Raw genomic sequence first — 24672 nt, 5'->3', positions numbered from 1 at the left:
CAGTGGATGGGTGTTGAAGATTGCAAAATGTAGCTCACTCATTTAAAAAGCTCAGAACTGTGGGCATCAAAGTTTGGAGATCTGCAAAGTGCACTTAAAGCTACTGAGAGAGATCATGGGGCCTCTATTCTGACCTGCTGGATGTCCCTGCCAGTGAAATTTAACTGTTTGAAGAAAATTGCATTTGCAATGCTTTCAGCATTTGGATCCACATACCTGTGTGAACAGGTATTTTCACACATGAAATCTGTCCTCTGCCCCTCTCAGGGCTGGTTAACAACTGATCGTGCAGAAGCCTGTGTGCAGCTTAAACTATCCAAATATGTCCCAGACATTGGCAAACTCAGCAAGGAAAAGCAAGGGCAAGGATCACACTAAACTGATAAGATCTGCATTTTAATTTAATTTTAAGTGAAGCGTCTTAAACATTTTAAAAACCTTATTTACTTTACATACAACAATAGTTTAGTTATATATTATAGAGAGAGACCTTCTAAAATGTTAAAATGTATTACTGGCATGCGAAACCTTAAATTAGAGTGAATAAATGAAGATTTGGTACGCCACTTATGAAAGGTTGCTGACCCCTGATCTAAGGGCTTGTCTATACAGTGATATTTAGTGCCCAGCAAGCTTGGGTGTGAATCTGCAGCGCATTAGCCTGCCATTCACTAAGTGACCACTTTTCAGAGTAGCAGCCGTATTAGTCTGTATCTGCAAAAAGAAAAGGAGGACTTTTGGCACCTTAGAGACAAACAAATTTATTTGAGCATAAACTTTCGTGCATCCAATGAAGTGAGCTGTAGCTCACGAAAGCTTATGCTCAAATAAATTTGTTAGTCTCTAAGGTGCCACAAAAGTCCTCCTTTTCTTTTTACTAAGTGACCATGTGGCCCCTGCTGCTGCACGCTAGTAGTTTTGTAGTGCACTTGATCTGCTGCTTTTTCAAACTACAGAACTTTTACCGCACAGCGGGGGGGCCATGCTTCCACTTAATGCATGGCAGGTTAGAGCACTGTAAATTTATACCCCAGCTTGCTGCTCACCAAATCACCGTATAGATATGTCTTAGAAAAATGTAAAACTGACATTTACTTATGTATAGTTCTTAATAAAAATATTTAGATAAACTTAGCAGCTGTATCTGTTTATGGTGAACTCAGAAGTAGCTTATGATTGATATATACACATATTTAAATTCAGCTTTTTAACAGCAGCTACTATAGACATTGTGTTCTAGGGAAGCATTAAGTTCATGCTGCTACATTTAAACTAAAAGGACCTTAATACTTGCATATCACATCACATGTGGGGAATGTGTCAAGATTTTAAGCTAAATGTACTGTATTTAATTCAGTACATATTGCAGTCAATGAACATATTGCCATAAGGCTGATCTACCAAGATTCTAAACAAACAGTTTGTGCACCACTGAACAGTCAAACCCAGCTCCTCATGCAATTAGCATAATATGTTTGTGTGGCTGACCAGACAAGGGTGTAAGTACATCAAATGTAAACTACTCATAATCAAGAAAAATAAAGTCTATATCTAAGCTCTTTAGAGCTGTGATGCTTGGTTCAAAAGAAAATGTGCAGTAAATAGTCTAGTCTCCTGCAAGCTTAATATTTTGGTCTAATTTCAGTTGCATTAGTGTTGGTGGCCAGCGATGTACATGTCACACTAGACGATCTGTGGTCCCTTCCAGCCTTAATCTCTATGAATCTAATGACTAAATTATTAAAATGCATGTGTTAGAGACCCTATAGAAAAGGTCTGGGCTAGATTATAACGTGGACTACACCCGAGTAGAAGAATAAGGCAGAGGAAGAACCCCTATCTTATGTCAAAGCATGGGTTTCCTGGAGCCTGAGTCCAGATGCATAACACTTACTTATCCCCCTGCATATCAAGACAGACAGTCAGAGCCTTAGCCATGCCCTCCCCTTCTCCACTTTTCCCACGTGCCAGCCACTATGGGAGGTTTCGACATTTGCCGCTGGTATTGGCCAGGAGCAAATTAATAGTCTCTGGAGCAAGGGGAAGCTGGCAGAAAACTGTGCCTCAGAAGCATGTCTCTTAGGCATAGTGTCTTCTGGAACTACTCCTATGGTGTTGCATTTTACTTGCTATTCCTCACTCAGACTGTGCCTAAAGTCCACAATCTAGCCCTACATCAATAAAGATATCCTAGATGTTGACAGTGAAATTAGTTCAATTAAAAAAACCCCCAATGAAAATATAAAAGGCTGCACACAAGCCCCTAAAACTGTAGAGAATATGTATGAGACTTGGGGCTGGTAGAACTTCTATTAAAGTTGCCTGAGCCTTCCTATTACAGGATCCTATTTTCAGTTGTGTGTAACTTTGTCAAATATTAACCATTTGGACTGAAGTTTTTCATACCAACTGTCTGCCTCAGGCTGATTGGGGATGGGGGATGACTTTAAGCCACAATATTCATCTATTTCTGAGAGTGAGATTAGAGAAGAATACGTTGTTTTCAATAGAAGTTCTAGCACACCGTCATCCTTTGAAGCAGGGACTTGAAATTTTGCAGAGGGGTGGATCTTTTGTCCAGGATGTGCCTTTTGACATCCCTGTGAAAATATGTCCAGCTATTACCAAATTACAAGCTTTTGAAAAATCTTAATTTTCACATGCTAAATTGAGACTTTAAAATGTGTCAGCTAAAAAAATCTCTGAAGATTGTCTTCACTGAGCATGCACCATCCCCTCATTGCTCCTAGTGCCTACCATACACCATGCCCACAGGACAACTGAGTATAGTCCAACCCAGGGCTATGGGATAAAGTCAGACTTTCCCTTGCTGCTCCAAGTTCTCCAGGCTGGGCTGGGACCAGGCAACTATCTCTTCTGTGCTCTCAATTATCCCCCTGCTGGTACCCAGAAAATGTGGGCAAGGAAGCCACCTCACAAATGTAGAGGGGACAAAAGACAGACTGGGAATGGGGAAGGGTGGTGGAAGGAGTAGACTGGGACAAGGAGATTGAGAGTAGAGGCCAAGGTGGAGGGGAAAAAAGAAACTGACTGGGGTTTGGGAAGGACTGGGATTAGTGGGACAAGGAGACAGAGCTGAAGAAGGGAGGCTGAGACTGACTGGGCAATGAAACAGGGATTGGAACCAGAGGTAGGGAAAGCTTGGACTGTTTGGGCAATGAGACTGAGAGTCAGTGAGGGGTTGGGTGGGACTGGGAACCAGTTGTGCTGTTGCACAGAAATCTTACAAGGAGCAGAGATGGAGGAGGGAGAGAACTGGGACTAGTTGGGCAAGAAAACAGAATGGGAGATTTGGACTCAGACAGCAAGCCTTGAGGGGGAGACTAGTACTCTCTGGACAAAGAAATTGGGATTCGGACAAGAAGGCTGAGGAATGGAGACTGGGACAGTGTAGGCAAGAAGAATGTGACTGGGCCAATGAACTGGGGTGAGGAAGAGACAGGACTGGGTCAAGGACAGGTTGGAGGGCTTGGGGCAAAAGGGGTCAAATTTTGGGGTAGGGGGAGAACAGGCAAAAGGATCTATAATCACTGGAGAACTTTCAGTTCTATAGGTTGGAATGGAACATAAGATGGTTGAGTGTAAGCATTCTTCTGCTGTCAGTAAATAGCTGTGAAACTGAGTTGCAAAAGGTATGTCTCATCCCCCTCCAACACAGCAATAGTAGGTTGTCATCCTCTATCAATTACTCTGCTAACTCAAGTGTCAGAGGATCAAAGTTTCAAAACCAGCTGATGACCCCTGTAAGTGTCAAAATAACGCCTTATGGTAGAATTTCTGGGGTTCTTTTACTTTGTTTTTTTCAAAAACCTAGGAAATTACATGCAAAAAAACCAAACCAAAGAATGGTTACTAACCTTTTGTAACTGTTGTTCTTTGAGATGTGTTGCACATATCCATACCACTCTTGGTGTGCATGCATCCCATGCACAGTCACTGGAAATTTTTTCCCTTAGTGATACCTGTTGGGACAGCTTGATTGCCTTCTGCTACTGTCCAGCCAACCCCAAGCCTCCTCAGTTCCTTCTTTCTGGAATCCAATGTCAAGGGATAGGAGGGCAGGTCATGGAATGGACATGGGCAACACATCTCAAAGAACAACAGTTGTGAAAAGTTAGCAACCATTTTTTCTTCAAGTGATTGCATGAGATTGCACTCCCAAGTAGTCAAAAAGGTGGTGGGATCCAAGTTCATGTATACACAGACTGCAGTACAGCTTGACCAAATTTGGCATCATCTCTTGAGTACTGAATGATGGCGTAATGGGAGGAGAAAGAGTGCATCTATGGCCAGCTTGCTGCTTTGTAAGTGTCGAGGGTAGAAATGCCATTAAGAATGCTTAACAATGTTGTGGCATGAGCAGTCAGGTTGTCTGGAGGATAGAGGCTTGCCAGATCATAACATGTGCAGATACAAGAAAATATCCAAGATGAAATTCTCTGTGCAGTGATTGGATTCATTCATTGATTCATTCTATCTGCTATGGCCACAAACAGTTGGGTGGAGTGGTGAAATGATTTGGTCCTGTCTATGCAGAATGCCAGTGCTCCTCTAACATCTAAAGTGTGTGCAGCTGGTGCTCGTTCCTATTTGCATGTGCCCTAGGAGTCTCATACAGTTTCAGGCTGTTGTGATTGAATGAATCTTGAGGTCTTTGAGAGATCAAATAGATTGGAATCTCAAGTCTGGAAGGAATGCTCTGGCCTGAGTAGAGTACAACACAGCACCTTTAAACTCTATCCTCTGTATTGGGCAAAGGATAGATTTGTGTGCATTGTTCAGTAGTTCTAATGCCTTGAAGGCTGACTGAATTAGATGAAACGCTAGATATAACCTAAGCTTTGGACTGGCCCTTGACTACCAGTCATCTATGTAAGAGGAGACCTGCACTCCTAGTCTCCTGAGGAATGTTGCTATCATGGCCATAAATTTTTTGAATGCCCAAGGAGCTGCAGACAGACTGGTAATACGAGTGCTCCACTACGAATCTGAGGAACTTTCTGTGCCCTTGGTATATTGACAAATGAAATTAGGCTTCTCTTAAATGGAGGACAGCGTACCAGTCTCCACAGATCCAGAGAGGGAATAATGGATGCTAGGGTGACTATGCAAAATTTATCTTTTTGAGACATTTTTGCAGCTGACGCAGTTCTAAAATAGTCCTGAGACCTCCCTTGGCTTTTCAGATTAGGAAATAATGGGAATAGAAACCCTTTGCTCTTAAATACTGAGGAACCTCTTCTATGGCTCCCATCTGAAGGAGAGATTGAACCTCCTGGACCAGAAGTTTTTTGTGAGAGGGGTTCATGAAGAGGGAGAATGGAAGGAGGAGTAGAAATAAATTGAAGGGTGTATCCCACTTCTACAGTACTCAACACCCAATGGTTCATGGTGATACATGACCAAGTGCTGATAAAATGGGAAAGGTCATTTGCAAACAAAGTAAAAACAGAATCTAGCATTCTGGGAACTAGTTTGGCATCCTTGAAACTCCCATAAAAATGCAATCTTAGAATCTTAAATGTCTAGATGGAGCAGGCATTGAAACAGAGGTAAAAGGAAGATGTGGTCTATGCCGATAGCACCTACTATTTTTTCTCTGCAGGTCCTGACAGACAGCTGGAGCACAATACTGAAAGGGTTGCTGAGGTCTGAATTGCTACCTGGAAGGGTCTGGGGTATACAACCCAAGAGACATTAGGGTTGCCTTCAAACCCTTTTACCTGTGGAGTTTAGTATCAATCTGCTTGAAAACAGAGGCAGATCCTGCACAGTCTGTTAGACTTCCTCTGGGAGCCCAGAGGACTGCAACCTACACGTGATGTCAAAGCCATTGACACGGTAGCTGAGTCAGCCACATCCAGAGCAACTTGCAGCAAGCTTCTCACCACCAGTTTTCCCTCATCCACTAGCAAGAATAACTGCTTAGTCTCTTCTTGGAGCACATCTTTAAATTTCAGCACAGGTTAAAGTCATACCTGCCCAAAAGTCATTGCTGATTTGCAATCCTGAGCTGCAGCCCCACTGGTAGAATAAACTTTCCTACCAAACAGGTCTAACTTCTTTGAGTCTTTTGATTTTTCGGGTTGCACCCTGATGTCTCTACCTTTTCTTCTTACTGGCAGCAGATACCACCAGGAACTCCAGGGGCGAAGGGAGGGGGAATGGGAGTAAAGAAACACCTAGCCCTGGATGGTTACAGAATACTTGCACTCGGTCCTCTTTGAAGTTGGGGAAGGGATGTAGGCATCTGCCACAGTCCCTTAACTGGGTCCATATAATGGCTTTACTGAGAGACAGGACTGTAAGGACTTGCAGTGGCTAAAATATCAACCAGGTGGTGAGAGGATTATTTTACTTCCTCCACCTGTATGTCCAGACTTAAGGCAGCCCTCTTTAACAATTCTTGGTGAGCCTTATAGTCATCTGGGGGAAGTGATATGTTCTCCTCCCCGAGACTGCCTCATCAGGGGAGGAGAAAGAGGAGGCAAGAGTACTGGCTGCAAATGCTCTTCCTCTCTTTCTTGATCTGCAGGGTCCTTTGAGCTAGCTGTTGGAGTACGATACCGGGTTCAGTACTGGAGTCAGGAATGAGTGCTGCCTGGTGGGTAGGTGCCACACGCCTTTCTGAGATCACCAAATAGGAGTGCCTGGAAAATTATCTGGAAATGGGGAAACCCCACAGATTTCAAAAAGGCCACTGAATGGATGTAGGCCCCCAGGGATCTCTTAGTCTACTACTCAGTGGTACTCTTGTGACTGGATCCGTAGATGGGTGGAAATGTCTGGAGGAGGAGTAGTGAGAGTGACTCCAAGAATGGGAAATGTAGGACACAACCTTTGATTCGGAAGATGATGAATCTTCTTCCACTGACTACAGAGGTGCAGTTCCAGATGGTGCTGGCAAGCAGAGCAGAGGTGGAGAAGCCTACAGAGACATGAGCATCAAGGTTTTCCACTGTGACAGTACTGAAGGGCGAGTTGCCTGGAGTGCATGAGGCTGGCACAGTACCAAGTGTTGTAGCAATCCTGCTGGTTCTCCCTATGTGCTGGTATCAATAGTGTTGACTCTTGTACTGCCAGTGATGCTGGCACCAACAGTTAGGAAGTCCCTACCACTGCAAATGTCTTCAGCATGGTGAGTACCAAGACAATGTCAATATGATGCAGTGCCTCAAATATGGAAGGAGTTCCTTCTCACTCCAGACTCAGCTGAACTTGCGTAGGCACAAGAGTCAATGGTGCAGTCTTCTGCAGTAACAAAGCAGAGGAGTGCTTAGACTTAGACCACACTCTACTCTTATCCCTATGTCCAGCAGATTTTGGTGCCAGGGATCTTCCCCTTTTGGCAATCTGCTTCTTATACCTCTTCTTAGGCATTGGGGATGGTAAGCAGTGTTGGGACTGAGGTACGGGAGGAGGCGCACTCCTTAACAACACCAAGGCACTTGGTACCCAGTCTGACTGACCTGGCTGAGATAGAGGTCTCAAGGCTGCTTCCAAGGAGTAGAAACCTTAGCCTGGCTTCACTATCTTTCTTTGTATGAGGCTTAAAATCCCTACAAATTTGAGTACCACTGAGAGAAAAAGTTTCTGGTGACCAGGCATGCGATTCTATCTCTGCTTCTGTCATAGAGTTTCTATGTGATACTAGGCAAGTTGCTTAAATCGGGTTTTTCAGAGGGGGTCACTAATTGTGCATGCACTAAGGGTGGAATGCACATGTGCAATCACTCAAAAGAATAGCTTACATTAAAAGAGCTTTAAAACCACGAAGTCAAACACTCAAAAGTTAAGAAATGCCGGAATTAAGGTTGCCTCTGCACCCTTAATTTGCCCCTTTTGTGCGTATGCCATTATGATGTAATCTTTAGTTACATGATCACATTCTATTTTTTCCACAGGATTCCTTTCTTATTGAGTGCACAGAATGGGTGGTACTTAATGAGCAACTACTGAATAAATGTACTCCCCACTGTTCCATAGGTGGGCCAGGCTTATTTACTCCACACTATTAATAATTCTGTCTGCAGACTCTGAATTTCCTGATGGACTTTTTAATGGCACTCATCACTACAGTAACCAAGTGCTTCACAAACATTCATGGATTGATCTTCTCAATTCCTCTGTGAGATGAGAGTGTATTATTATTATTCCAACTTTACAGATAGGGAACTATGGCATTAATGTCAAAAGTGTCCACTAATTTTGGCTACCCAATTTGAGACATCTAGTACCTGATTTTTCAGACTACTCAGCTTTATATAGCACTTTATATCTTCAAAGCACGGTTCCCATTGACTTCAGTAGCAGCTGTGAGTGCTCAGTAATTCTGCAAATCAGGCCCCATATCCTCAAGCTGGGCACATAGAAAATGTGGAACAATTAGTGACCCTCTCTGAAAAACCTGGCTTAAGCAATTTGCTTAGCATCACATAGAAACTCTGTCAGAGGCAGAGATAGAATCCAGTTCCCCAGGGCAACATTCAACCACTTTAATCATGACGCCATCTTCTGTCTTTCTGCAGTCTCCTGCCTCTTTCACCACACACCTTCCAATTTCAGCAACGATTGAGGCCGGGGTCCTACAGACAGCCTCCTTCATTTTATAACCCTGATTCATTCCCAGACCAGGTGCACCCCCATGCACTGTTGAGGCAGGAGTCCTGTGTAAAAAAATAGTATCTTATCATATAGTTAAAGACTATAAAGACATAAAGTTAAAATATCATAATGCATCCATACAAAGAGACTGAATTAAGGTTGCACAGGCTTGCACTAAAATACTTAGCCTACTCTCCTAACAGAATACCAGACGTGAAATTTAATAACCACTTCACACTTGGTATAGTGTAGTATTCTATCAGGAGAGTAAAATCATGGAGCAGGTCCTCAAGGAATCACTTTTGAAGCAGAAGGTGATCAGGAACAGTCAACATGGATTCACCAAGGGCAAGTCATGCATGTCCAACCTGATTGCCTTTATGATGAGATAACTGGCTCTGTGGATATGGGGAAAGTGATGGATGTGATATATCTTGACTTTAGCAAACTTTTTGATACAGTCTCCCACAGTATTCTTAACAGAGAGTTAAAAAGTATGGATTGGATGAATGGACTATAAGGTGGATAGAAAGCTGGCTAGATTATCGGACTCAATCGGTAGTGAACAACAGCTCAATGTCTAGTTGGCAGCCGATATTAAGCGAAGTACCCCAGAGGTCTGTCCTGTGGCCAATTTTGTTCAACATCTTCATTAATGATACGGATGACGGGATGAGTTGCACCCTTAGCAAGTTTGCTGATGACACTAAGATGGGGGCAGAGGTAGATAAACTGGACGGTAGGGATAGGGTTTACAGTGACCTAGATAAATTGGAGGATTTAGCCAAAAGAAATTGGATGAGATTGAACAAGGACAAGTGCAGAGTCCTGCACTTAGGACGGAAGAATCCCATGCACTACTACAGGCTGGGAACTGACTGGCAAAGCAGCAGTTCTGCAGAAAAGGACCTGGGGATTACAGTGGACAAGAAGCTGGATATGAATCAACACTGTGTCTTTGTTGCCAAGAAGGCTAATGGCATCTTGGGCTGCATTAGTAGGAGCATTGCCAGCAGATTGAGGGAAGTGATTATTCTCCTCTATTTGGCACTGGTGAGGCCACACCTGGAGTATGTGTCCAGTTTTGGGCCCTCCACTACACAAAGGATGTGAACAAATTGGAAAGAGTCCAGCATAGGGCAACAAACATGATTAAGAGGCTGAAGCACATTACTTACGAGGGGAGGCTGAGGGAACTGGGCTTATTTAGTCTGCAGAAGAGAAGAGTGTGTCGGGGGGGGGGGAGATTTGATAGCAGCCTTCAATTACCTGAAGGAGGGTTCCAAAGAGGATGGAGCTAGGCTGTTCTCAGTGGTGGGTGACAGAACAAAAAGCAATGGTCTCTAGTTGCAGTGGGAGAGGCCTAAGTTGGATATCAGGAAAAACTATTTCACTATGAGGGTGGTGAAACACTGGCATGGGTTACCTATGGAGGTGGTGGAATCTCCATCCTTAGAGGTTTTTAAGGCCAGGCTTGACAAAGCCCTGGCTGGGATGATTTAGTTGGCATTAGTCCTGCTTTGAGGAGGGGGCTGGACTAGATGACCTCCTGAGGTGTCTTCCAATCTTCTATGATTCTATGAGAGTAGACTTTAAGTATAAGGAAGCTGCAGATAGCTCCTTTCCTTTACAGTGAAAAGGCAGAATGTGAGTGTGTGTTGAATGGGTATTTTGGGGCACTGCTCAAAGAGGCAGAGTTAAGGATACGTGGGCAAGCACCTTTACTCTATAGTTCCTGGTTTTGCAAAGTTTGAGTTTTGCTGAACTTGATGTTCTAGAAGGCTATGAGTTATGACTGGGCACCATTAATTCTGTATTAATGAAGATAGTTTAAAAAAACTAGGAAATTAAATGACAACAAAGAAATCTTTCTTGGTAGGAGTTAATGGTCAGTTAGACAGTTATAGTTCTCACCTAGATTTGCAGTTGATAGGCTACTGTGAATCAGCAATAATCAAAAGACCTAGCTTTTATATAGTGCTCTTCATCAGTAGATCTCAAAGAAATTTCCATCATTATCCCCATTTTACAGATTGGTAAATTGAGGCACAGACAAGTGAAGTGACTTGTACCAGGTCACTCAACAAGCCCGTGGCAGAACTGGGAATAGTCTCAGTCCTGTGGTCTTTCCACTATGCCACACAGTTGCTATGTGATTACTAAGTGCTCCTTCCCTCCTGGTACATTTTATTATAATGGTGTAGGAATAATGGTCATGCTTTGAAATGTTTGCAATGTCTAATTACTATTATGAGAGAAATCTCATCCAAGGTCAATATATCCAAACTTGACAGGTTTATTATATAGCGGTTACAATAACTTTAAGCATATAAGAGAAGAATGGTGGGTCTCTCTCCCTCTCCAACCCCCACCCCATCAATCCCTACAACATGTAGAGCCCCTCCTCCCCTTCCATCCTATTAAGGCACCACTGAAGTTATTAACATCTACTGAGGAATTATAGATCAGTCAGCCTAACTTCTATGCCTGTAAAGATACCGCAATAAATTATCAAACAATCAATTTGAAAACATGTAGAGGATAATAGGGTTATAAAGAATAGCCAGCATACATTTGCCAAGAATAAATCATGACAAACCAACCTAATTTTCCTCTTTCCCAGGATTACTGGTCTAGTGGATGGGGGAAAAGTAGTAGATGTGTAAAATTTTTTGATTTTTGATTTTAGATTTTTGTAAAGCTTTAAACATAGTCCCGCCTGACAAAAGCAAACTAGGGAAATGTGGTCTAGCTGAAATTACTATAAGATGGGTGCATAATTGGTGGAAAGACCATAACCAAACAGTAATTACCAATGTTTCACTGTTAATTTGGGAGGGTGAGTCTTGTGGAGTTTTTGCAAGTGTCAGTCTTGCATCTGGTACTAGTCAATATTTTTGTTATTGACTTGGATAATGGAGTGAAGTGAAGAGTATGCTTATAAAATTTAAGGATGACACCAATCTGGGAAGGGTTGCAAGCACTTTGAAGGACAGGATTACGATTCAAAACAACCTTGACAAATTGGAGAATGTGTCTGAAATCAACAAGATAAAATTAAATAAAGACAAGTGCAAAGTACTTCACTTAGGAAGGAAGAGATCCTAAGGGGCATGGGTGACTTGAGGGAGGCTTCTCTGCTCCTTGAAGTCTTTAAACGATGATTTAAGGACTTCAATAGCTCAGACATAGGTGAGGTTTTTCATAGGAGTGGGTGGGTGAGATTCTGTGGCCTGCGCTGTGCAGGAGGTCAGACTAGATGATCAGAATGGTCCCTTCTGACCTTAGTATCTATGAATCTATGAATCTATCAAATGCACAGCTACAGAATGGGGAATGAGTGGCTAAGTGGTAGTATTGTTGAAAAGGATCTATGGGTTATAGTGGATCAGAAATCAAATGAGAGACAACGATGTGATGCAGTTGGGGGAAAAAAGCTAACATAATTCTGGTGTATATTAACAGGACTGTTACAGGTAAAACATGGGATGAAATTATCCTGTTCTACTCAGCACTGGACACCTCAGCTGAAATACTCTGTCCAACTCTGGGCACAACGTTTAGGAAGGATGTGGCTAAATTGGAGACAGTCCAAGGGACAGCAACAAAAATGATAAGAAGTTTAGAAAAACTGACCTACAAGAAAAGATCAGAAAAAATGGGCCTTAAGAAAAAAAGACAGAGGGCACCTGATAATTTTAAAATATGTTAAGGGCTATTATAAAGAGGACAGTGGTCAATTGCTCTCCATGTCCACTGAAGGAAGAACAAGAAGCTATGGGCTTAAGCTGCAGCAAAGGTGATTTAGGTTAGATATTAGGAAAAACTTTCTAACTATAAGGGTAGTTAAGTTCTGGAATAGGCTTCCAAGGGATGGTGTAGAAACCCCATCACTGGAGGTTTTTAAGAACAGATTGGACAAACACCTGTCAGAGATGGTCTAGGTTTACTTGGTGCTGCTTCAGCACAAGGCATTGGACTTGATGACCTCTTGAAGTCTCTTCTAGCTGTATATTTTTAAAATTATATGTAATAAGTTCCTTCTTGCTGTCTCCTGCCCTATACTGCTTACTTGCAGTTTACTAGAGAATGGCACATTACCTTATTACCTCGCTTATGTCGCCAAGCTGTACACTGAGCTGGACCACTCCCACTACCCACCCGGGACTCCTGCCTCTGCTTCAGCCAGGATTCCCCAGCCATGTCTCAGGTCCATGCAGTCTACTCCTCCTCCAAACTGTGTCCATCCCTGCCTCCTCACACAGGGCTAAAATGTGCCTAACTATTTTCTGAATCTCAGATGTTTAAATTTGGATTACCTTCAGTACCTCCCCAACATCCCAGCTTACATGGAGGGGCTCAGAGAGGGGCACAGACCCCTGTAGGAGGATAGGACTCCCTCAGATCCCAGTAAACACACACAAGGGGAGAATTCAGGGCTGACAGCCCCCCAACCTCCTCTGCTGCTCCTCACATTCTCCACCCCCCTCCCACTCACCCAATCCCTACCATCTTGCCTTTACCCGAGGTCCCCAACCCTCTTCCGATTTATCCCCTTCCCCATAATATCCCCATCCCTTGCTGCAGACCCACATCCCTCTCCCCTATTCCCATTTACTCTTCCACCCCAATCATCCCTCACCTCTCCTCCCAGTGAGCATTCATATGTATAATTTATTTTATTTTCAAAAATAGTTTTAGAAACTTCTAAATATTCTGCTGTACTCAAATTACATTTCTCCAAACTGGAAAAAAAAACCCAACAATAAAACAACACACCTTGGAAGAGACAGATATTTCCCAAATGTTTACAGTTCATTCTCTGATTTTTGCCCTGGGTGGGTTTCAAATGTCAAAAGTTGCTAGAATCTGTGAAGTTAATGAAATGCTATTTTTTTCCTGGGAGTTGTATCTTGTGAATCTCTTGCTTAAATGACCCTACATTTGGATAATCCTATGCTCCCCTCACATGATTCAAAACAAATTCATGTAAGCACATAGAATACTTAAAACACTTGTCCTTTGAACAGGAAGAGTTTCCCAACTTTAGCTAGAGCAGAACTGGCGCTCAGCTATGATATTGCATCCAAATTAGAGGCAAAAGGAAGGGGAGGAACTCTACACATCCATCATCAGTATAGCAGGTCCAGAAAGGTGTGAAGTGGTCCATTCTTCTCAGTTGAAAGAGTACCCAATGGAGACAAATACAGCTCAAAACAATAGTTCTGAGATAAGTGAACTGCTCCATTCATGTCAGTGGCTCTTCCCATCTCCCCATCCCTGTGCTGGGGATGGTTTATCGTATGTGTCAAGCATACCTGTTCTAATCTCCCTACCCAAAGAGGCAGGGTTCCCCAGAAACTGGCTCACATGTGTGTGTGCGAGGACGGGAGATGGGCTCAGACCCAGTCAGAGGGACAAGGAACCTCAGATCCCAGCTCACATGAGGGGATATGGGGAGAGTCAGACCTGCCCCCAGACAGGCAAGCTACCTCCAGAACCTGACTCACAGTAGGGAAGTTAGGAAAGTGGGGGTGTCAGACTTTCATAGAGGGGCAGAGGCCACCAGATCCTTCCACACACATGAAGATAGGGAGAGGGACTTAGACCCCTAGACCTTGGCACAGAAGGGGAAAATGTGGGCTGACCGGTGCTCTGCCCCTATTCTCCCCAATCCATCTGCCACTCACCCCCACATACCCTTCCCAATGTGTGTGTGTCTCACTTCCCCTACCACCTTATCCCCATTTGTCCCACTCCCCATAAATCCTCTCTGCCCTTGATGGAGCCCACAGCCCTCTCACCCACTCCTCCACTCCCTAAATACCCCTCTAAGCATTCATGTCTAATTTTGTAAAAACTTTGATTACACTCCCCACAAACTATTTTTTTAAATCACATGCTGACAGATTTTATCAATAAGCCCCCTAAACTTTTCCAGATTTCTGTGCAAAGTGGGACTTGAACTGACACTGACTAGGTCAAACCCAAAGGGCTGGTGCTTGTTTCCTTGAGCTATCCAGATGGTATGAAGTTTGAATGCTAAAAACTCTGTTAACAACTTTGTCCACACATGCTCAGTGTAATCCATTTGTCACATGAGCCGTAAAACTGCTTGGAGTGTAACTCACTGGAGAAGCAAACTCTTTTTTCAAATAATGTTTTAATTTGATTTCCATCAAAGGGCTGGTGGGTACCATGCACTCTGCTAGGGTAATCCTCACGTGCTGGAGACGCTGGTATGATTATTTGATTCCTATCTATGAGAAAAAAAGCATTGCCAGAATAGATCACCTTTAAGAAACGTTTTTCCAGGGGGCTGTATCTCAGGACCCTGTGGCCAAATGGCTCCAAATTTGGATCACTGACTCTATGCTGAACCCCAGTGAAGTACACCAAATTTCAAGGCAATCGAAGTAACTGTACAGATTTTAGAGCACTTAGAATGGTCAAGCTTTAAACAGAAAGCTGGTCTTAACTTGAAATATAGCAGAACAAATGTATGTATAAGCACAAGAGAGAGAGTTTCGATTGTATGCACAACTACTCTATAGCTGAAGAGGTTGGGAAGCAAGAATTCCAACCCACAGCCTGTCTATGTATGATCAGTTCCTGGCTCAGTTATTCGGGTTGGACGTTGGATTCTACATTTAGGCCCAAGTCATTATCATTACTGGCCTTGTAAGTTGTTTAATAACAGGTAGAAACACTATGCATTATCGGACTAGAAAATATCCAACAATAAAATAACTGTCAAACTAAGATGTTACAATGAAGTAAATTTAAGGGCCAAATGCTTCCCTCAGATTCATGTATGCTATTTCCACTGACTTCAATGGTGCAGTGTGCGCATATCTGAGGAAATAATTCAGTCCTAAGGCAATAGAAATCAATTAAAAATCAGTTACACTAAAAGTGACCTTATTTCCAGGAAGGGAACTAGTCCTCTGGAGTTCAGTGGAAACTCATCCAGAAGCAGAAGCTTAAAGGTTGGCAGGCCCAAAGCATTTCTTTGCACAGTATATTGGTTTTCAAAATCTATGAAAGCATGTTTCTTCCCACTCCCATCCCTGCACCCACTTCCTCAAACAAATGTTTCAATGATCTTTCTGAAAAAGCAGTATAAGCAGCCTTGCAATCATAAACTCTAGCAATCCAGAATGTAGCAAGTAGGGAAATACATTCTGTAAATAGACAGATTTCAATCTCAAGATTTCAGATTATAATAAAAAGTGAATATATATATATATATATAAAAAAAAATTAAAATTTAAAATACCTTGAGAGTGTCCTGAGATTAGGATAACAAAATATAAAATTCTGAATTTGTCAACAAGATGAATATATGAATAATATCTCAATATTTTTGTTATAAAGTTTGGTTTTTGCTAAAAAGAAGAATGACTATGAAAAAAAATCCATAAAATGGAGTAAGAGGTTTACCTATTTCAATCAATCATCCTTCATATTCTTAAAAGCTTTTAAAACATTTCTTAGGAAAACACAAAAAGGAATAAAAATTCTAATCAGAATTGCTGGTTTCCAAAGGCACTGAGCCAAATTCTCATCTGGTCTAGATTAGTGTAGCTCCACAATGCTGACACTGTCCTTGCTTTGCTGCATAGATAAGAAAGGAAGAAGTGACTACATGACAGATTTCTACTTAGAAACCATATGTTCTGAGTTGTGTGGTTACAGGGATCTTGCTTTAACTTATGCTGCTGGTGCAAGGTCCCTTACACCAGTGGAAGACTGATCCCAGCAGAGCTCAATTCCATCACACTCCCTCACATCTTCTCCTCTCCCTTATGTCAGGGGGTGGAGGAGCTGCTAGTGTAGGAGGTGACTATACTGCTTCTGCCAGCTCTATGCCAGGAAAGGTTCTCCCTACAGAGGAAGAATTTTTTGCTGTAAATCTGTGGCTTGTTTACGAACACTTTGCACTGATGATTAAGAAAAGAATTGTCAAGCACTGTCTCCTGGCATTCAGGCCTAGCTGTTGGAGCACAAGTCAAAACCAGACGTAGGGTTGTGACTGGGCCAAGGGTGGCACTAGAATCATGATCCAGGGACAAGCCAGGATCAGAACTGAGATTAGACTCCATAAACAACCAGTGCCATCGCTGAAGTCCAGGTGCAAGCCAGAAGTTGAAGCCATGTGGTCAGAGTCTGACAGTCCGGGGAGGGTCAGGAAACAGAGGCAAGGCTGGAGTGGGTCAGTAACAGGACTGGAGTGAAGTCAGAATATGGCAAGGACAAGACTGGAACAAAGCTCAGGCAAGGTAGGGGCAGGAATAGGAATAGGAGCAAAAGCAAGGCTGGGAGTCTCAAAAGTCTGATACAGTCCGAGGCACCAGGAGAGTTCTTGGCCGGGCAGTGCTGTTACACAGACTGATTTGCAACTCTGTCAGGATTGGGAAAATATCTGAGCCTGGGGGTCATCTGACCCAGGGTGGACTCAGGGATAGGTTGCTGCCACATGCCTGAGGGCTGAGTCACTGCAGGCTCTAGTGGAAGGGCATGTTAGTGCAGCTGGGTTGTTGCTGCATGCCTGAATAACGCTTCATGGCTGCTCTGTTGGAAGGGCAGCTGAGTGAGAAAACTTGTCTCTTCACAAAAAAGTTTAGAAGAAAAGAGTTTGTGTTGTACATTCCAATATAAAGACAACAGTCCTGATTTTCAGAGGTGCTAGGAACTCATAACATCAGGTGAAGTCAATGGGAACACCACGGGTAGTCAATACCTCTGAAAAATAGGCCATAATCTCAAAGTTAAACCATTACCTGTGGGGAACAAGCCAGCAGACCAGTTATCTCATTTGGAAATACTCCTATAGATAAAATATAAATGTTAATCTAGGTATGAAAGGGGACTTCGAGGTTCTATATTTCCCTATATTTGGGAACAGTTCAGCCAATAGATATTGCCACATTTTGGACATACTTATGCACATGTTCTGGATTCAAGATTCCCTGTTTCAGCGGGCTACTTTGTTCTCAATTGTACAAAACATATTAACAAGCATCATTCATGGTTATTTGGTTAGGGTTTCCTCCCAGAGTCCTCTCCTTCGCTCACTGATCAAGTGGAGTGAGATTTCTCCAGATAATGAAAAATAGAAGTTCTTTACTCATTTCCCACTTTTGAGTCAAATTTAACAAAGAACTCTGTGTGCAGTACCTTTCTCTTTAAGCCCGGCTCTTGGGACAGGCAGAATTTTCATTAGTGCCATACTTTGTTTGAAGGCTAGATAGAGCCAGTATTAGATTCAATCACTAAAATGTTAAGAGTTATTTCAGAAAGTACTCTAAGAGATTCTAACAGCACTGCACCTGAATAAAGGCTGGTACTAACATACCAAAAAGCTTGCTTCAGGGTAAACAAATGCCAATGAATCCTCTGGCACTAGAGGTTTAGAGTGCTGTGGGGACTGAGAGCTCTGGGTTGTAGGCTGAATTCATCTCTGGCAAACTTTTAATTTGGGTTTTATTTTATTTAAAATTATCTCAGGGTCGAGGAGGGGGTAAAGGAAGGTTTCTGTTATGCAGATACACTGCTGGGGATAAGGGTCTCCCCTCCTACACTGAACTGTAGTGGATGTCCCGATAGAGACGTGCAGTATTAATACCAACATAGACATTTCTACAGTGATACTGAGATACAGTATATTGTCATTTCGACCACAGATCTTATCCCTGTATCTTCTTGAATGTTATTACCCTTTGGCTTTTCCTATCTTTTCTGATAGGAAAAAAAATAGAAGAAACAAAAGCTCATTTTTATATAATACTTGTCTAGATATATTTTGGGACCTAATGGAGGAGTTGGGCAAAAATAAAGAGACAGAATTAAGTATACACAATTAAAAAGCCTTTTTATCCTCTTAGTGAGTGACAGATGATTTTTATTAAAACCGAATTTGCTTAATATTTTACAATTTAAGTGTAAAAAAAAGCAAACTAGTTCAGGAAATTACTGTCCTCCAGTTTAAGTAAATCTTGAAATGAACCTCCTTTATTAAAAGGGAAAAGGGACCAGCCCATATCTGGAAAAAAATCTTGAACCAATTTCATTGCTACTATAGTAGCTCTTACATTTGTCTTATGTTAAAAATAGGCAAGGAAAATTATTTTTAAATTATGAAATCACTCAAAATAATCCGGGCAGAGACAGACACATCCTGGAGGTAAATATGTGGCTGCGTGGCTGGTGTCGACAGGAGGTCTTCAGCTTCCTTGACCATGGGTCCCTGTTCTGAGAAGGTAGACTGCTGAGCAGAATTGGGGTCCACCTGTCAAGGAAGGGGAAGAGTATCTTCGGATACAGACTGGCTAACCTTTAAACTAGGTTTAATGGGGGCAGGAGATAAAAGCCCACAGGTAAATCCAAAATATGAAGACTTGGGTGAGAGGTCAGAATCTGGGGGTCAATATGGGAAATCAGAGCCCAGATGAAGGAGACACAAGAGGGAATACAGAGGGGAAATCTAATAAACATCTTAGATGTCTGTATATTCATGCAAGAAGTATGGGAAATAAACAGGAAGAGCTAGAAATACTAATGAATAATCACAAATATGACAATTGGCATCACATAATCTTGGTGGGATAATTCATATGACAGCAATTCTGGTATAGAAAGGTACAGATTCTTCAGGAAGGACAGGCAGGGGAAAAAAAGGAAGAAGGTGTTTTGTATAGCAAATATGTATACACTTGCACTGAGGCCGAGATAGAGAAGTGGGAGGTAGACCAGTTGAAAGTCTCTGGGTAAGGATAAAAGGGTTAAACACAGTGGTAATATCATGGTAGGGATCTACTATAGACCACCTAAATAGGAGGAAGAAGTGGTGGATGAGACTTTTTAAACAACAAAATCATCCAAAAACACAGGACTTAGTGGTGATGGAGGACTTCAACTACCCAGACATTTGTTGGGAAATACAGCAGGGCACAGATTATCCAACAAGCTCTTGGAATGCAACATAGGCAACTTTTTATTACAGAAGGTGTAGAAAGCAACTGGGGAGAGGTTATTCTGGATTTGATTCTGACAAACAGGGAGGATCTAGTTGAGAATCTGAAGGTGGAAGGCTGCTTGGATGAAAGAAATCATGAAATGATGAGTTCCTGATTCTAGGGAATGATGAAATAGGGAAAACATCAGAATAAAGACAATGGACTTCAAGAAGGCAGACTTTAGCAAACTCAGATAATTGGTTGGTAAGATCCCATGGGAAGCAAGTCTAAGGGGAAAAAAGGGTTCAGAAGAGTTGGCAGTTTTTTAAAGAGACATTATTAAGGGAACAAGAGCAAACTATACCAATGCACAGGAAAGATGAGAAGTATGGTAAGAGGCAATGCTGGCTTAACCAGGAGATTGTCAATGATATGAAAACACAAAAAAGAGTCATACAAGAAGTGGAAACTAGGTCAAATTACAAAGGATGAATATAAAAATAACCCCACAACACAAGCACAAAGGGACAAAATTAGAAAGACCAAGCACAAAACAAGGTTAAGCTAGTTAGGAATATAAAGGGTAACAAGAACTGCCTAGGAAGGAGTACTGCAGCAAAGGATCTGGGGGGTCATAGTAGATCACAAACTAAGTATGGGTCAACAATGTAATACTGTTGCAAAAAAGCAAATATTCTAGGATGTATTAGCAGGAATGTTGTAAGCAAGACATGAGAAATAATACTTCCACTCTACTCAGTACTGATAAGACCTCAGCTGAAGTATTATGTCCAGTTCTGGGAACCACACGTCAGGAAAGATGTGGACAAATTGGAGAAAGTCCAGAGAAGAGCAACAAAAATAATTAAAGGTCTAGAAAACATGAGCTGTGAGGGAAGATTGAAAAAAAATGAGTTTGTTTAGTCTGGAGAAGAGAAGACTGAGGGGGGACATGATAAAAGGTTTTTACAAGGAGGAGGGAGAAAAATTGTTCTCCTTAACTTCTGAGGATAGGACAAGAAATAATGGGGTTAAATTGCAGCAAGGGCAGTTTAGGTTAGACATTAGGTAAACCTTCCCAACTATAAGGGTATTTAATTACCTCAGGAGTGTGTGGAATCTCCATCACTGGAGGTTTTTAAGAACAGGATAGACAAACATTCATCGGGATGGTCTAAATAATACTTAGTTCTGCCTCAGTGCAGGGGTCTGGACTAACTGACCTATCGAGATCCTTTTCATTCCTATTTTTCTATGATTCACACATGTTCACCATGGGAAGATTAATGAGTAATCAATCAATAAATTACATAATTCCAAAGCAGAAAAGTACCAAACACTAAAAGTAATTTATGAAAAACTAGGAGTTGATAACCAGTAAGAACCTAAAATACTGCTATATCTTTTACAGATCTGATAACATTGCACCTTGCTACATACCAAAGACGTTAAAGATGTCTAGAAAATATAAATGTCATGAAGTAGAAAGCAACTGTTGAAATGTTGAAGAAACAAGCAGCTCATAAAAAGCTGGAGCACTGACTAAATCTTGATCATCACTATTCAAGTTTATTAATTGACTGATCCTGCTTCACTGAAATCCATAGAAGAAATTGGACAAGCCCACATTGAGTAGCACAACAAAAGTACAAGACATAACAGAAGTAAGAAAGCTGCAACATGAGAAAAGAGACAGCAAGTGCTCTGATGTACTGGGAAGACCTGATGAGCTGGACAGTCCTGATATGCTATACTGCTCTGTGGCAAAATGATTCACCTTGCACAGGACTCACCTGCTGGCATGCCTGCATAGATGTTACTGTTTAGTCTTCCAGTGGATAAGAAGGATTTAGCCCTACATTTCTTAGCCATTTTCCTTTATCTTTCTCCAGAATATCAAGAGTGTTAATGATTACTTGACAAATGTCAGGGTTTAAGTGAAAGATTTTTTGGGGAAGTTATACAAACTACAAAGGAGGAGTCTCGGGGTATACTATTATATCACTTCAGATGAAGTATTAAGTCCCCAAACTACTCTAGGAGGAAGGAACTGCAGTGCCTTTATACTAAGGGGAGAAAAAAGGAATTTCTGTCTTGCAGGTAATTTCAAGATTTCAAAATATTGTTTAATCCCAAACTAGGAAGAAAAACTGAAATCTTGGAAATTTCATTAAATGTTTCTTCTTTGTCATATTGACTATTATATTCTAATTTATAATACAACAAAAGTTCAAACAAATGTTTCAGTTTCATTGAATCAATTTTTTTCAATGGAAAACTGTTCCATTTGAATATTTTCAACCAGCTCCAATATTAACAAATTTTACATATTCTGATGTTATTTTAAAACATTTCCTTATTCTGAGGGGGCGGGTCATCAACAGCAGCTTCCCTTTCATACAGTAGATTTCATGCTCTAAAAATAAAACAACCACCCCCCCAAAAACTTGTTATTGAAAGCTTGATGTAGTTAAAAGACAGCCATCTATTTTAGCTTATCTAAAATGTTATATGTAAATACACTCTCCAAGAAAGCTTAAGATATTAAGCTTCAGATGTACTCGTGCCTAAAATATCAGACACATACAGCCAAATTTTCATGTGTTACAAAATTGAGAGGAGAATTTGTCCCATGTGTATGCAGTAGCAGCTGTACAGTGGTCTAGCAGTCTTATGTGACCATGAAGAAATTCATCTCCTTGACCCCGACAGTTGCCTTATGAAAAGCCTGTGAATTTCCCAAGAAGAATGAAATAATCTGCCAAAACCATGGGTAAACAAACATCTGAAATTGCCTTTGTAAATTGAACATTTTGTACATTAAGCTTAACTAGATGGGTAATACAATATGATCCTTACCTTTTTAAATTCTGTAGTTAAAAGATTGCAGACAAAATTTTCAGAAGTACCTATGTGACTTAGGAGACATTCCCATTTTCAAAAGTGACTTAGGCACTTCAGAATCAAAGTCTCATTGGATCTCGAAATCACTTAGGCACTTTTGCTCTGTGTCTTTTTAAAGAGTGTTCAGGAAATTAGAATTTTGCTACTTCTACAGGATGTCCATTGTTCATAACATTTATTTTTCTGTACATTATTCCATTTTTAAAATGTTACTGTTTTCTAGAGGAAAGCATAGGGAAAAGATTTATTATTTTGTATAGACAGAAGTGTGTAGTAGATACTTTTGTGCCAGTAGATTACGTCTATAATCTAGATCAGTGGTTCTCAACCAGGGGTAACATGCTTCTGGGGCTATGTAGAAGTCTTCCAGGGGTACACCAACTCATCTAGATATTTGCCTAGTTTTACAATTGGTTACATAAAAAGCACTAGCGAAGTCAGTACAAACTTAAATTTCATACAATCAGTTGTTTATACTGCTGTATATATTACACACTGAAATGTAAGTACAGTATTTCTATTCCAATTGATTTTATAATTATATCGTAAAAATTAGAAAGTAAGCAATTTTTCAGTATTAGTGTGCAGTGACACTTTGTATTTTATCTCCAATTTTGTAAGCAAGTAGTTTTTAAGTGAGGTGAACCTTGGGGATACAAGACAAATCAGATTCCTTAAAGGAGTAGAGTAGTCACTGATCTAGATGCTACTGTATTACACTCCTATGGATTTAGAAACATGATAACAGAAACAGCTGCAAAAGGTCTGCCAGAGAAAGATTGTAAGAATACTCTATTGTAGAAGTTCTCAAACTGTGGTCTGCGGACCACTGCTCCATTCAGGTGGTCCGCGGATAGTTCCTTCTAAGGTGCACGCCTGGGCAGCTGCACACAAAAGAATGAAGGGACACCCACCTAATTAGTGAAGCCGCACAGGTGTGGCTTCACTAATTAGGTGCCTGGACCCTGGAGAAGATGCACATGTAAGGTGAGGTGGTGGCCTTAGGGGGAGTGGGGGTAGGTGAGAGGGGATAGTGGGGTGAGAAGAGGGCGTTGGGGGGAATTTGGGACGTGCAGGGCTGTGGTAGCCAGAGAAAGAGCCGACGTTCCAGGGCTGAGGCTGCCGGGGAGAGATGGCCATCCTTCCCAGCCCCAGCTCAGGGGCTGCCACAGCTTGGGAGAGAGGGAGAGACACCCCCTCCTTCACAGCACCAGCTCGGGGGCTGCCGCAGCAGAGGAGAGAGGGCACATACATCTCATTAGAAAGGTAAGACTACTGATATTAAAATATGAGTTGTGTGCTTTTATTTGTAGAACAAAAAAATGTTCATTATAATAACGTTTTTTAAATAGCGCTTTTATCCAAAGCGTTTTACAATAGTTAGTTAACGGTACAAACAACATTTGGAAAGATCATTAAGTGGTCCACCAAGACCCTCAGCAATTTTCAAGTGGTCTGTGAAAAAGAAAATTGGGAACCACTGCTCTATAGCTTACAGATTTTAAGATAGAAAGATAAATACCTGTGCAAGAATGGGGAATCCAAGGTTCCTACATCCATTGCAGGGTGTCAGTGCCTCCCATAAACCTGCAGGACCACAACTGTTTTCCCGGACATCTTCCTCTTCCTCCTCCCCTGGTGAGAGATTTGTTGATGAAGGCCTCTGTGGAAAATTAAGTTTACTGGAACATTATGCAGAAACATTTTGCTTTATTTTACCATAGTTAAAAATGCTAAGATTGATTGAGAAACTTCACATTTCCAGAAACTGATAAATATACTGCATTTTCAACTTAATACAGTGCATCTATTCAATCAATAATCAATAAAACATATTATATTACCTAAAGAAAAAAAGATGTGATGAGCTACAGTAAGCTGTATTTTAAATAGGATTTCAGAGACAGAGACTCTTATTACTCACCTTCAGTCTACAAATAATAATCAGATTATGTATAATGTACAACACCAGACACCCTGCAACTTTTCAATTGAAAAAAAGAGCATTTTAATTTAAATTTTAGCTTTTACATTATTTTTCCACTATAGCTTGCAGAGAATGAAAACTAACATTAAATTTTTACTGCTGTTAGAAATTGTACAGTAGGTAGAATATTGCAGATACACCAGAAGATAATGGGATCTTGTTTCCACAGCCAAATATTATATTAATTAAATATATATA

At 41.4% G+C, this 24672-nt stretch overlaps 1 protein-coding gene across 6 annotated transcripts in view; it reads right to left on the bottom strand.

The window, feature by feature from the left end:
• Positions 1-24672, bottom strand: part of ANKS1B (ankyrin repeat and sterile alpha motif domain containing 1B) — a 740833-nt gene that overhangs the window by 525199 nt on the left and 190962 nt on the right. For all 6 annotated transcript variants that reach the window (XM_043491651.1, XM_043491643.1, XM_043491691.1 and 3 more), the window contains exon 9: positions 24010-24150. In XM_043491651.1, the coding sequence (XP_043347586.1) occupies positions 24010-24150 (141 nt within the window). The remainder of the gene's footprint in view (positions 1-24009; positions 24151-24672) is intronic.

Source organism: Dermochelys coriacea, chromosome 1, assembly GCF_009764565.3.
Source record: "Dermochelys coriacea isolate rDerCor1 chromosome 1, rDerCor1.pri.v4, whole genome shotgun sequence".
Classification (NCBI taxonomy): domain Eukaryota; kingdom Metazoa; phylum Chordata; order Testudines; family Dermochelyidae; genus Dermochelys; species Dermochelys coriacea.
The sequence above is the reverse complement of the archived record's forward strand: the minus strand, read 5'-3'. Positions and strand labels throughout refer to the sequence as shown.